Raw genomic sequence first — 13,926 nt, forward strand, 5'->3', positions numbered from 1 at the left:
TGCATTGTAGGATATTTAAAATCTTTCCCAGCCCTCTATGCACTAGACACCTATAGCAACTTCTTCCACTGTGACAATCAATAATGTCTCTAGACATTGCCAAATGTCCCTGGTTGAAAACCACCGAAATAAACTAAAAAAGATATCCCTCTGGGGCTAGCTATGGGGCCCACCTCCCCTAAATATACAAGGGTAAAGAAAAAAGAGACTACCTGAAGAAAATCAGTATCTTTCAGAAAAGAGGCTTATATGAAAGAAAAATAGTCTAAGTAAGCAACCAACAGAGTTTAGTACAGTAATTTTTTTAAAAGGAGTATACAGCAAATGTGAAATTAAATGTGAAATTAAAATGTGAAATTAAAACCCTGCATTATCTGAAACAAAACAAATGGAAAATGAATGAAGAGATTTCACAGGGCTGAGGACTTGTTCACTCATCAAGCACACAAAATATAAGTCTGTACTTAGAAAATTACAATATGCAATTTAGTTGACTTGGAGAATATGTCTTTAAGCATTAATTTTCATTGCGGATTTGTATGTACAATATTTAGTCCCTAAGAACCCTGACCTATTGCATTTGGCTGTGTCAAGTGGAAGATCAGCAGGAAAAGCTGTATCCTCTTCCAGGGGACATTCCTCAATTAATATTTCTGAAGTCATTAAAATAAAATAATTCCCCACACAAAGATGTATAACTCCCCTAGAAACATAATTTATTACGTGGCTTGGTGTTTTCACATTTGCAGCTTATGAATATAATTTAGCTTTTACAGATTAAGTTATAGCCTTTAAACTTGAATTTATCTCATTATAAACATTATAGTTGCCATCTTAAGATTCTTCATTCTCCAATCTCACAATCAGATCATATCCATACTCTCTCCAGCTCTGTAAGTGGAGCTGGCTGTCTAACACATCACCCAAGAGCCCCGCCCCTCTGTACTCCCCAGACATACTGCTTATTCCTCTCCTTCCCCTGGCTCTGTGACTCACTAGCTCTGCTTTCTTTTGCCCATTGTCTGAACAGCTCTTCATTCATTTGAATACTATTTTTAAATCCAGGGCAGACTTCCTATGGCTGCCTCCCAACTCTGCACGCTCCATTTTAATTGCACCCATAATTTCCAAAATAGGCTCTTCCCTAAACTGGATCTGGGGAAACTGAGTGGCCAGTTTGGTCCCTGACTTCCCTCCATGGAAAGAAAAATGCTCTCCCTATTCAAGGCATAGAGACATTTTTTATGGATAAAAGTAAAATGTTACCCCCACAGGCTACGGATAAGAGCCTAATTGAAGGACTTGAATCTCTAATCCAAAAGCTATACTCGCAATTCTGTTTACTCTTATCTGGCCCACAGGGCAAGAACCAAGGAATACATCCTATTTATATTTATATTGTGAAATATCACATTTGCCGAGTGTTTAGTTGTACTGCCATGAAAAAGAGACTTGAGATGCTGAATGAAAGGGTTGTTTTTTTGCAATGGGAAATGTAGTGATTCTTGACAGAGTAAGAATCTATAGGCTGCTGACACTGAATATGAGAGGCTTATAAAAACACTATGATTTTAAATGCTTGGTGTAAAATAACATTGCTAAAAACAAATTCTGTAGATATCTATTCCTTTAATCCAAAGAATCTTTTTTTTTCTGTAAACAAAGTTTTTAAAGTAAATATTTTTCTCTACAGGATTTACAAAATAAAGATAAATTTTTCTATAGGATAGTCTTTCTCTTTCATTTAATAGTTTCATAAGTACCTGTTCTGATATGATACACTATTCAATATTATTAAATAAAAAATAGAAGTTCAGAAGTATTGATAGAATGGCACCATTTGTGTAAATAATAAAAAAAAGGTAGATATATACAGAGATGGTAGATGATAGGTAGGGAGATAGACAGACAGACAGACACTAAAAGGATAAGGACATGGCTGAATATAGAGAAAATATTTCTGGAAGAAGCCTCAAGAAGTTGATAAGTATTGTCTCAGTTAGAAGACACATAGACTGGAAGATGGGTGGGAGGGAGATCTGTTTTCCACTGTTGACCTTTTCGCAATGTTTATTTTTTTAGTATTCTGAGAGATTAACAAACTGAAACATAGACAGATGGACACACAAATACACACACACACATACACAAAATGGATAGGTAATCCTAAACCTAAATTCAATTTATGACTTATGTGATGAATTATTTTGCCTTTTTATTTTGACACAAAATATACTTGAAAAATGTTTTACCACAATACTGGACTAATTATGAAATTTTTAAGTCTAACTGTTAGATAAATATAAACAAACTAATTGCCTGTTTTCCTATATTTTGCACAGTAAAGTAAAGGGTTTTATAAAAACACTGTGAAGAGTAATCGAATTATAAAAATGTGGAATTTTAAAACAACATTTTATTTATTTTTTCTCTCTCTGGAAAAAAAAATAACACTGATCTCTTTAGCTGTTAATTGCATTCCTGTAAACAGAGTAACCCTTAGGAATTTCTGTTTGCTTCATATCTAATCTACGAGGCTCACTGAACATTCAGCAAAAACAGAGGTGTACACACAGTTCCTACATTCATACCAGTTTCTTTCTTTCCCCTCCTTTTTTTTTTTTTCTGGTGTTGAACTCCAGCCAAACATTAAATTACCTTGGGAAGTAAAAGGTAGAAGAGAAAACAGCCCAAAGATTGTATTTGGCTCCATTTTATGAGGACATTCAATCTTAATTTAGAGAAAAAGAAAATTTTGTTGTTGTTTTTTAGCGTGAGAAACACGAGAACTGGAAAGAAATGCAGGGTTTTTCAGACAAGCCTATTTTTGTAAGTTTGCCAGGTGACTGCGCTCTTGTTTCGATGCAGGTGGGGCTGTAGGTCAGAGGTGTGTGTGTTCGTGCGTGTGTCAATAAATCCACACCCATTTTAAACCAGAAACATCCAGAATATACTTCCAGCAAGAGCACTGGCTAGTTCAGGTAAGCAAGTAAACTTTCTCGATTATTTAATCAGTGGTCAAGCTCTGCTATATTTCAATAACCCAAAGATTGCTATTCAAAAGTGAGGTCTTCAGTAAAGGTTAGGGAACGTTCAATGAGATTCTATATTTTTCTTCTAATGAACTGAATTTCCTTTGCTGGCTTCATACTTTCATTCTTTACTTATATTAATGATATCATAATAAAATAGCATTGACCAAAAAAGGACCCTTCAAAAATTATGCTACAAGTAACAATTGTTTTTCCCTATTTTCTTTTAAATGTTGTTTTATTTTAAAATAAAGAATATTTTTATATAATATCTAAGTAAATGGCATGTTGAATTACTTTTGAAAAGTAAAATACTAGTGTTAGAAAATGTTAACTGGCCAATGTTTATAACACCTAATTGTAGACTTTTGGTTATGTGCCTCCTGAGTACACTGTAAGCTGACCCAGGTCCATATTCCTGTGTCCCCCAGCAGCTTAACCATGCGTCTGGTGTTAGAGAATCCTCAGCAATTCTCATTCCATTTCACGAAGTAAAGCAGTATGTATCCAAAAATAGCAATATATAAATTGGTCAGCTTTGTCATAGAATACATTTAATATATATTTTACCATTTATCAAACAATGTAAAACAGAAAATTGACATTTTGATTTTTTTACATTAGAACATTCTTTAACAATAATCCATAATAATTTGAATTTTGAAAAAAAAATTAAGTTTGGTTTCCACTGAACTCTAAACCTGGCAGTTTTAAAATAGGAAGATGATAAAGTTATACTTTCTCTCTTTTCATATAGATTCCACCTACTTATCTGTCTTTACCATAAAGGACCTTTTCTGATGCTTCTTTCAGTTTAAGACCCTGCCCTAAATGGTTTCTTCCATTTCTCTACTGCAACTTTCCACCTGAGAGAGCCTGCGCCCCCGACACTGGGCTTTGTGTTCCAGATTCGGCTATCTCTATCCCCTACTAAAATTTACTCTTTCTTTGTTTTAGTCTTTCACGTACAAGATGACCAGTCCTTACGGTAAAAGATGGCATTCTGAAATGTTTTATGGTATTAATAAGTTATAAGAACTTAAAATGAAGTCCTTATCAGGTACTGTGGTTATTGTTTAACAGGGTTTCTTTTTTTAATAACTGGATACAAAAAATATATATATAAAACGAGTTCACTGAAGATTAGGAAAGAAAATGATTGGGACTAACCTGCAGCGGCAACCATTTTCAATCCCGAGGGGGGCTGAAAGGGAAAGCCACTGGCAAGGGAAGGATACTAGAACGAGAGGAGTGAGGAAACGTCTGGGGAAACCTAGAATCTATACACTTCCCCACCTCAAAGTTGTTGTTCTCCATGACTACAGTTGATATATTACATGATGAGCCTATTACCATTATCAGGCAGTTAATTATTTTAAGGAGGGTTTGTTTTACTAATCTCTCGATTTTCCCGCAATGCCTAATACGGTTATTATATATAGCAACATTCTTGTTTGAGCAGAATCACAAAACAGTCATTCACTATTTGGGTGAGGAATTCACTGCTAAATAAGTCAACAGGAAAATTGTTTTGAAGGAATTTTGAATAAACATGAAAGATTTCTGTACATTGTATATTTTGAGGTGATTTCAAAACTACATATGTCAACTATTTCGCATGGGTTTTATATGCTATACATGTTGTAACTGAGGAACATGTCATAAGTATTAAACACTCCATGTAATATATTTATCAAATGGTTTAAGACCAGCTCAGGTCTAACTCTAGACTTTTGATTATATCTTGGGATAGTACATTGAGTTGAAAATCCATTTGAATTCTAGCTAACCAAGGGAGAACAATACGTGCAGCAAGTCTGTGCTTCTTTACCCATCCATTTAATTTATAGCAATGTGACAATAAATCTGATTTTAAAAAGAGCTGCGTTGTAACCGAAGGACAAAAGGCTAAGTAACAGATGGAAGGATGAGAAAGAAAAGTAACTGTAGAGGAACTGAAGAATAAGAATCCTTTATATTCCACTTTTTCTCTGAATTCTATTGTAAGCAATATTTCTTCCTGTCTAATATTATTAACTTGGTATGAAATTAAAATGTTGTTTTAATCTATCAGATCAAGAAGAAATCAAAAGGATATTTATACATGCCAGAATTCACCTTTGCATTGTGCTTTAGAGCTGAAAGACCTTTAAGAAACCCTATCTTATTTGAGTTTCACTGTAGTGCTGTAAATGCACTCAGAGATGAGCTTTGAGTGGCCCCATCCAATTCTCTTTCAACTTCATCGAACTGCTCCCACGATGCCCAGAATATGGATTTTCTCCAAGTGGATGCTTACTAAGTTGGTTGAATTTTTTAAATTTAAATAAAATGCAAATGAAGGTTGTACCATGTCAACCCATGCAAGCAGAGCAAACTGTCAGCATAAGTTTGGCATGACTCTTAGCAAATTTTTTTTGTGTACAAGAAGGTTTAATTACAATTGTAAAAATGTGGCATTGGATAACAAATGTCTTAATGAAAGCTTGAAGTAAGCTACTAGATTCTGAAAATTATTTTCTATCATCTAGCTTCTTCTGAGGGCTTCTCAAGAACACACGATGTCACACTCAGCTTTGTTCCTCTGCCTCATACTGGTCACGGTTTCTTCCAACCTTGCCATTGCAATCAAAAAAGAAAAGAGGCTTCCTCAGACACTTTCAAGAGGTACTGGAATCTCATTTTATTTTCTAAACTCAGTCATTTGGATTGTTTCAAAATTCCCAGTCTCTTACCCATAGTCTCCTTACAAAGCAAACTTAGTTAACTGTAATATTTTGTTGTTTACCACTTTAAAATAGGCAAACTAAACAGCAACAACAACAAGAACAAAAAACAGAAAGGATCAGTTGAATTTAAAGAGTGAACTAAACCAACTGAAAAACGATAACAATTTGTTATCTTTTATAGAAACAGTGGCAGAGTGGTTTGGTTGCTTGTAACTTTAGTAACCAGAATCCTAGAAAATAATATTGGTTGATAGCATAACAATGTCCTACAGGAAATTAATATCCCTCAAAATCTGTTTCAATTCCATGTCCTCTATGTATTTAGGCAAAAAAAAAAATAATTTGGAATCTTATACTAGGATCCCAGAAAATTATACTTTATCCCTTCCTCTGAGAATTTTGGTTAACCAAGAGTTTGCTATATAGACTCCAGAAAACAGCTGCAGTGGTTTTCGATATCATAATCTAGAGCTATCACCGGCTATGTGTTTAGAAAACATTTCTATTTTGTATTTAGTGTTTTTCTTTCACGTAAGAAACAAATATATCTTCATCTATAAAGAAATATTTTATAAAGAAAATTCTCAAAATTGGCTCCTATATCTCCAGGTAACAGAAATAAGAACAAAATCATTCATCTCCATATAGCTAATTTAAAATTAGAAGTATAAACCACTAAACACTTGACTGCTACTTGGAATAGTAATGTGATGGGAGCAAATGGAGATCAATTATAGCACAATTTCAAATTTTAAAATATTGATATTCTTTCCAAGTTCATTCATTCTTTAACAGGTGTATTGAGTGCCAGCCAATTGTCCATCAAAGTTAATTAATTCTACTCCAGTTTAGAATCATGGAAACTATAAACCAGAAGTTTTTGCAAAAGTAATAAAAGAGGGAAATATCTTCCTAAGTATAATTTATGATGTATTTCTACATACAAACATTATAGTTATAAAACAATGAGCTCCATAGCCTGAAAGTGCCAAAGACTAAGCTAGTCTTTGCCCTTAAAGACCCTCCAGGAGTGAGTTAAACAGCATGCTACAACTGTACCATAAGGTCCCAACATTCTGTGTATTCACTTGCAAGTGTCTATTAAATTTTTTTGGTGAATTTTTTAAAATATACTCAATATACATGTTAAATTTTAAACAACTTGATGAGTCTGCTATTTTGGTTATTTAGAACTGAATAGAAAAAATGACAGCTGATAACTCCATTATTTTAAGAATCAGTTTACATTTGGTTAAGCCTTTACCATCCATCTATTAGCATGTAGGAAGTAATTGAAAGAATAAGGCTCAAAATGAATGAGGATTAAAGGTAGAGATAAGAGAGAAGAATTTGGGTACCATGTGCAGAGTAGAATATGGAGCCCCTTAAAGCAGGGGGAAGCACCAAAGAGTTAAGTAGAGAGAGTATTTGGAAAAAGAGGGAAGACTATTGGGAAAAAGGTATAACATTTTTAAGAAAACAAAATGGTGACCCCCACACACAAAAAAAAGAAATTTTAACTTATTTTTAAATCAAAAGAACTGCCCAGCACCCAGCATCCAGCCCAGTTACTGGCATATAGTAGGCACTGAATAAATATTTTGGATGAATAAATAAAATCTCAGAAGACAAGCAAGCATAGCTGGAAAAAGAATTATGGTAACGAACAAAGACCCTGAAGAGAGTTTAAACTGCATCACCTTTGGCCTGTTGAGATTATGAGATAAAGTGTATAACAAATAATTACACTACAATATGGCTCCCCTACAAGACTATGAATGGCTTGAGAACAGGAATGTCATTGTCTTACCTTTGTACACCCAGTGCTAAGTGGAGTAAGGCATACTGCAGATATTCCTTTAATGTTTGTGGGACTAAGTCAAACAGGAACAGAGAATAGTAATTCTTCCCATTGCTGAAGCTCCAGCATTGAATATTACTTGCAGAAGAATCAAAAAATTAAATAGGAGTCCAGTCTCACTGGCCATTCCTAGAATAACTCTTATTTAATGCAAAGTGTGGTATGAAGTCACTACACGTGTTCAAGCAAAGTTATAAAGAAAATCAGGATGATTACAGATAGGCAAGGCAGTAAACAAACATAACATGTCTTCCAATGTTAAGATACTAAAATCAGGCAAAAACCAACAACACTGCTGGTAAGGGGGTAAAATAGTGCTACCACTTTGAAAACAGTCTGACAGTTCCTTAAATGATTAAATGTAGAGTTGTCATGTGACCCAGCAATTCCAAACCTAAATATACACCCAAGAGAAATTAAAACATATGTCTGCATAAAAACTTCATATAATGTTCATAGCAGCATTATTCGTTAAAGCCAAAAAGTAGAAGCAACCCAAATGTCCATCAACTGATGAATGGATAAATAAAAATGTGGTATATACATACAATGGAATAATATTTGGCCATATAAAGAAATGAAGTACTAATGCATACCACAACATGGATGAACCTTGAAAATATTATATTAAGTAAAAGTATCTAGTCACAAAAGACCATATATTATATGGTTCCATTTTTCTGAAATATCCAGAAAAGAAAATCTATAGAGACAGAAAGTAGATTAGGTGTTTTTAGAGCTGGGGGGGATGGAAGGATTAGAGAGTGACAGCTAAAAAATACAGCGTTGTTTTTTGTTTATTTGTTTGTTTGTTTGTTTGTTTTGAAGTGACGAAAATGTTTTTAAATTGCTAGTAAAGATGGTTGCATAACTCTGTGAATATACAAAAAAAAGCTTAATCTTTCAGTGGATGAATTGTATTTGTGTGAATTATATTTTAATACACCTGTTACCAAAAAGCAAAAAACAAAAACAAAAACAAACAAGCGAAAATCACGGAAATGTGTTCATCTTGCTTTGTAATTCTGCTTCATAATTCCTGGTCACCTTTCAGCCATGGTATCAAAACCAGAAGCTGCAGTCTGACAACATATGAGAAAATCTGGGTCCAAACTGGCCTGCAAATATTTCTATTTTCAAATTAATTTAATTTTTCTCATCCATAAGGATGACTGACACATTTCCTAAAAATACTATTTCTGGAAAGTCTGTGCATTCTTCTCCTCAATGAACTTATTCTTTAATCTCTAAAAGACATTCTCAACTACCAGTAACACTTTTTAAAAGGCTAGCAGGTTCTCCTTCTACTCTTCGCTTTCTGTTTCCCTCCCCAGCATTCTTCTGGAAGCTTCCAGAACACCTGTGTTTTTGTTGTGTTTCTCAACCATGAAATTCCCACACCAGAATTTTTTCTATGACAAAATTCAAAGCAAACTTTAGAATTGCTTTTTCATGATGTATACTGACTTAGAAGGGGTCAGCATCTTTTGATACTCAAGACACAAGGGCACTTATGTATACTGACTTAGAAGGGGTCAGCATCTTTTGATACTCAAGACACAAGGGCACATATAGTATGGTCCAAAGTATTCCAGATAGACTTACAAAGTATGCAAACATTCACTGTTATTTTCTGCTGTTCACTCTAAAAGCCAGAGGTTTTGTGTGATCCAGAGTTCTTTCAATCATCACTAATAACAGCACTTATTCAGCACTACTGGGTTCAAGGCCATGGGCCTTGTGGTTTGAAACACAGTCACAAAACCTCAGCACTATAATCTGAAAGGATGTCACCTCTTTGTATCCAATTATAATTATATAGCCTCTCTACCATTTGTAAGATGACTGCTTGATAGCATAAATATCTATAGATAGGTATTTGTCACGCACCCGTTTCAGAGCTCTTTATGTTAATGTATTGATTTCTTTCTTATGTTTTAGGATGGGGAGATGACATCACTTGGGTACAGACTTATGAAGAAGGTCTCTTTCATACTCGAAAAAGGTAAAACCCCGCCCAGTTAATTTTGACAGATCATATAGGTACCTCCTCACAGAAAAGCCCCAAACCAGTTTGTTAGCTTTTGAAAGGATACCACAGGTATTTTGCTTCATTACTGTATGCTCTTTAGACTACGAGTTGCCATTAAAATGTTCTTTATAAACAAGAGCTCTAAATACCTTTGTGTCAATTTCTTAATTACCGAAGCAAGCTTTTGAATATAAGTTGTATAAAAAACGTTATTAGTTATTAGGCATTATACAAGCTTAAACAGGAACTGGCTTAGAAAAGCAGTTCTCAAGGCTGTCTGATCATCAGAACAATTCAAAGTTTCCTTTAAAATCCATACTCATGATCAATCTGTCAAGTACTTTACTGAGTAGCTATTGCTATGGCCAAGCACTGTTCTACACTCAGTGACCAAGAGTGACATGATTTGTATTCTTACAGACTTACTAAATCTTTGGGGATGGAGCTGAGAAACTTGTATTTTTAAAAAGCTCATCAGGAATTTATCAAATATCTGAAGAACATTCAATTACAATACTCTTTAAAGAAGAAGGAAAGATTCCAAGTGAGAATTGAGTGAAATACTGTCTCAAGACTGGACAAATATTACAAAAGAAAGAAGTCTATGGAATTATCATTTCCAAATAGGAATGTAATAAACAAACAACATATTAACAAAGAACAGCGAGCAGAACATTTAAAGAATACACCCTGAGTAAATGAGATTTAGTCTGGAAATGCTAGGAAGATACAAGATTAAGAAATCTATTAATTTAAATAATTTAATATTTATAAAGAGATAAATCACACAAATATCTCCTATCTTCAGAAATGCTGAAAGGCATTTAATAGAAGGCAAATCCATGTTTGATTTTTTTTAAGAACTATTATTTAACAATATTTATTTATTTTCATTTTTCCTAACAAGGAAACATCCATCCCAGCAAAAAAGCCATCATGTTTACTGGGAAAACAAATAGAAGTATCCCATTGAAGTCTGGATAAGACAAGGATGTCTACGATCACCCTTAATCAATATGAAACATTTGACAAAGCTATGATAAAACAATGTTATTGGTAAATGAACCAAATGGAGATTATAGAAATAAAATGATACTACAGAAATTTTTTATACAATGAAGTGACATTTTTTTAAAGCAGAGATAGGGGTGATAGAATATGTAAAATATTAGAATTGGTAGCCATCTGGAAAAAAATAAATCAATTTGGATCCCTGCCTCATATTTTATCACAATAAATTACAAAGATTTAATTATAAAAATGAAGCCATTAAGGCACTAAAAGATATTATTGCAAAATTTTATTTCTTTAAATTCTCAGAGTAAGAAGGGCTGACATTAGGGTGAGGCAAGAGAAGACCCTAGGATGCAAAAATAAAGCACTTGACACTTGACTTTGTACCCTAGATGTTCTTCTTGCCTCACCATATTCCTTCTATGAAAAGTATATGTATCAAAATTATAAATACACATACTCTTTGACCCAGAAATTTGACTTATGGAAATTCATTTTTCAAATATACTCACCCATATGCAAAATCATATGTAAATAACATTACCAAAGCAGTGTTTGTAACTGTTTAGAAATACTCTAAACACAAAAAATTGGAAACCATTTAAATATCTATCTATATAATATTCCATTAAAGAATATCTATATAATGGAATATTATATAGAAGCACAACAAAATGACATCCAAGATGTGGCTTTATGTTAAAAAGCAAAACGCAAATATATGTGTATAGTGTGCTAGAATTTGTAGTTTGAAAAAAAAAGAGGAATATATAAGTATACATACACATGGACATGCATATGGACATATAAAATAATTTCTATCTTCATACACATAAACATAATCATATGCATTTACATAAACATACATATACACATAAGCACATATGTATACATAATCATATGTTTAGTCATATGTAAACATATATACACACATATACATACATACATACATACACACACGTGCATGTACATATACTTACATATATTCAGATATGTGACCTGAAAACCTTTGGAAAGAAACATAAGAAATGATAACACTGTTTACTTCTGGAAGACAGTAATGGGAAGAAAACTTTTTACTTTCTTAATTTTTGGATTGTAAACCATTTGAATTTGTTACTAAGTTTAAAATAAAAAATGTGGAATTTTAAAAGATAATTCACCAAATGACGCTGATAAGCACTAGGCTTGGTAGGCTCTGGTTTTAGAGACTCTCAGAAGTAGAGCTGCTGCGAATTTATGCTTTCTCTCAACTCAAGTTTCTGACCGTCTTGTGGTCTAAAATCTAATGAACTAGATTTTAGACCAGACACTACTTGTTTTTATTTGGTCTGTGAGCTAAGAATGACTTTTAAATTTAGTTTTTTTAATCAAAAGAAAACAATATTTTGGACACATGAAAGTTACATGAAGTTCAAATTTTAGTGTCCATAAATTAAGTTTTCCTATAACACAGCCACATGCATTTCATTACATATTGTCCATGGCTGCTTTTGTTCAACAATGGCTGAGCTGAATAGTTGCGAATGAGACCACACAGCCTGGGAAACCTCAAATATTTACTATTTATGTCTTTGCTGAAACAGTTTTGAGCCCTTTTTCAGACTGTCCCTCCTTGAGCGTCTGCCAGAAATACTTCTGTGCTTTTCTTGAAATGAAATAGTGTCTTCGTTTGAATGCCCGAACAACCTATTATTCATGGCTGAATTGTGAAGACTGAGATTCCTGTGGTCTTGATACATTTTTCCTTGGACTCCAATTGCCCAAAAATCTGATGCTGAAATTAGTTTACCATGAGTTACATCAATGTCTTTTCTACACTTGTTTCTAGCTGTTGGGCAGGTGCTGGGAAGAAATGGTAGCAGTTCAGGGATCAGAATGACTCATGCTGCTAATACGTTCTCTGTCTCAGGACACCTATTCCTCCTAAGATTGACCAGAGTTATCTAGTAGAAAGATTACCACTTGATGCTCAGGAGGTCTGAGTTCTATACTTGCCTCTAAAAAATGCCAATAAATATTCATAGGGCTGATTTTCTAAACAAGCAGGTAAATAATATTTCATTTATCAGATTTGTCTGCTTTTTCACCAATAAGTTTGAAGTTGGGGCAAATGCTAGCTTTATACCTATATTATACATCTAATAAAGTGAGTTGTAGGATTTATTCCTACCTAAATTTTACTTATATTTTAAGTTTGAGAATTAAATAAAATAATTCAAAGTGTGTTATTTAACACTTTTGAGACTAAAGTAAAAAAATGAGTTATTCAATGACAAGTATTGCATACGATTACCCTGTTGTTTTTTAAAAGATTTATGCTTAATATGTATACATTAGAGTCTATCTCTTTTTGTACTGAACATCGTCTCAAAATTAAACATTTTAAAAAACATCCTATATATATCCAAATCATAATTCCTTTATCCTTCAATATAGTTAATATTCTAATTTTTCTCTTATTCTAATGAGCAGAGAAGTCAATTAGCTACCATAAAAACTTTTTTTTTCAAAGAGTTAAAATCAAAATGAAACTGGAAAATGTATAGAGACGGAACTCTGAAACTCTGAGATTGTATATTGTGACTTGTTACAAGAACAAAAGGATGTGAAAGTCAACTATTAATAGGCTTTTTGTGAAAACTAAAAAAAAAAAAAAAAAAGCCTAAATAAAAATTTGACTCTCCTGAAATCTTATACCAGATATTTATTGAAAATTAAGCTCATGCTCATAATATTCTTTCATCTCTGGAGATAGGATTGATTGTTATTTTCCTAACTGTACTCCAGTGTACATAAGAATAAGCTTGTTAAGCTACAGATTCCTGGACCTCACCCCTAGAGATCCTGATTGGGTGGGCCTGGATGAGCCTGATAATTTCCATTTCTAATGAGCTACCTGGTTATGCTCCAAGTTCTGGGGCCATGTTTTGACTAACACTACTACAGACTACATTGCTATGATTTGTCAGTCAAATTTTTACTTTAAGTCTTGTTGAAAATACAAAAACTTTAAATTTAATTTCACTGTAAATTTTGGCTCAGAGTTAATCACCTGACTTAATTCCATGCTCTCTCTGTTTAGTAACAAGCCATTGATGGTTATTCATCACTTGGAGGAGTGTCAATACTGCCAAGGTAATTTTAGCTCCTGAGATCTTATTGTGTTTCCAGTATAAACTAGAAAAAGTGACCTGGTAAGAACTGTAAAGGCAGCACTCAGTAAATTCCATTTGGGGGGAAAAAAAGACAACTACC

General features: G+C 33.4%; 1 protein-coding gene across 2 annotated transcripts in view; it reads left to right on the forward strand.

Moving 5' to 3' along the window:
- The first annotated feature begins 2,758 nt into the window (after positions 1-2,758).
- Positions 2,759-13,926, forward strand: part of AGR3 (anterior gradient 3, protein disulphide isomerase family member) — a 13,771-nt gene continuing 2,603 nt past the window's right edge. The window contains exons 1-4 of one of the 2 annotated variants that reach the window (XM_011362813.2): positions 2,759-2,981; positions 5,564-5,699; positions 9,564-9,627; positions 13,754-13,806. In XM_011362813.2, the coding sequence (XP_011361115.1) occupies positions 5,594-5,699; positions 9,564-9,627; positions 13,754-13,806 (223 nt within the window). In that variant the 5' untranslated portion in view covers positions 2,759-2,981; positions 5,564-5,593. Of the gene's footprint in view, positions 2,982-5,204; positions 5,335-5,563; positions 5,700-9,563; positions 9,628-13,753; positions 13,807-13,926 lie in introns of those variants that run through there. The other variant, XM_023532636.1, reaches the window with a different exon arrangement.

Source organism: Pteropus vampyrus, unplaced genomic scaffold, assembly GCF_000151845.1.
Source record: "Pteropus vampyrus isolate Shadow unplaced genomic scaffold, Pvam_2.0 Scaffold4, whole genome shotgun sequence".
NCBI lineage: Eukaryota > Metazoa > Chordata > Mammalia > Chiroptera > Pteropodidae > Pteropus > Pteropus vampyrus.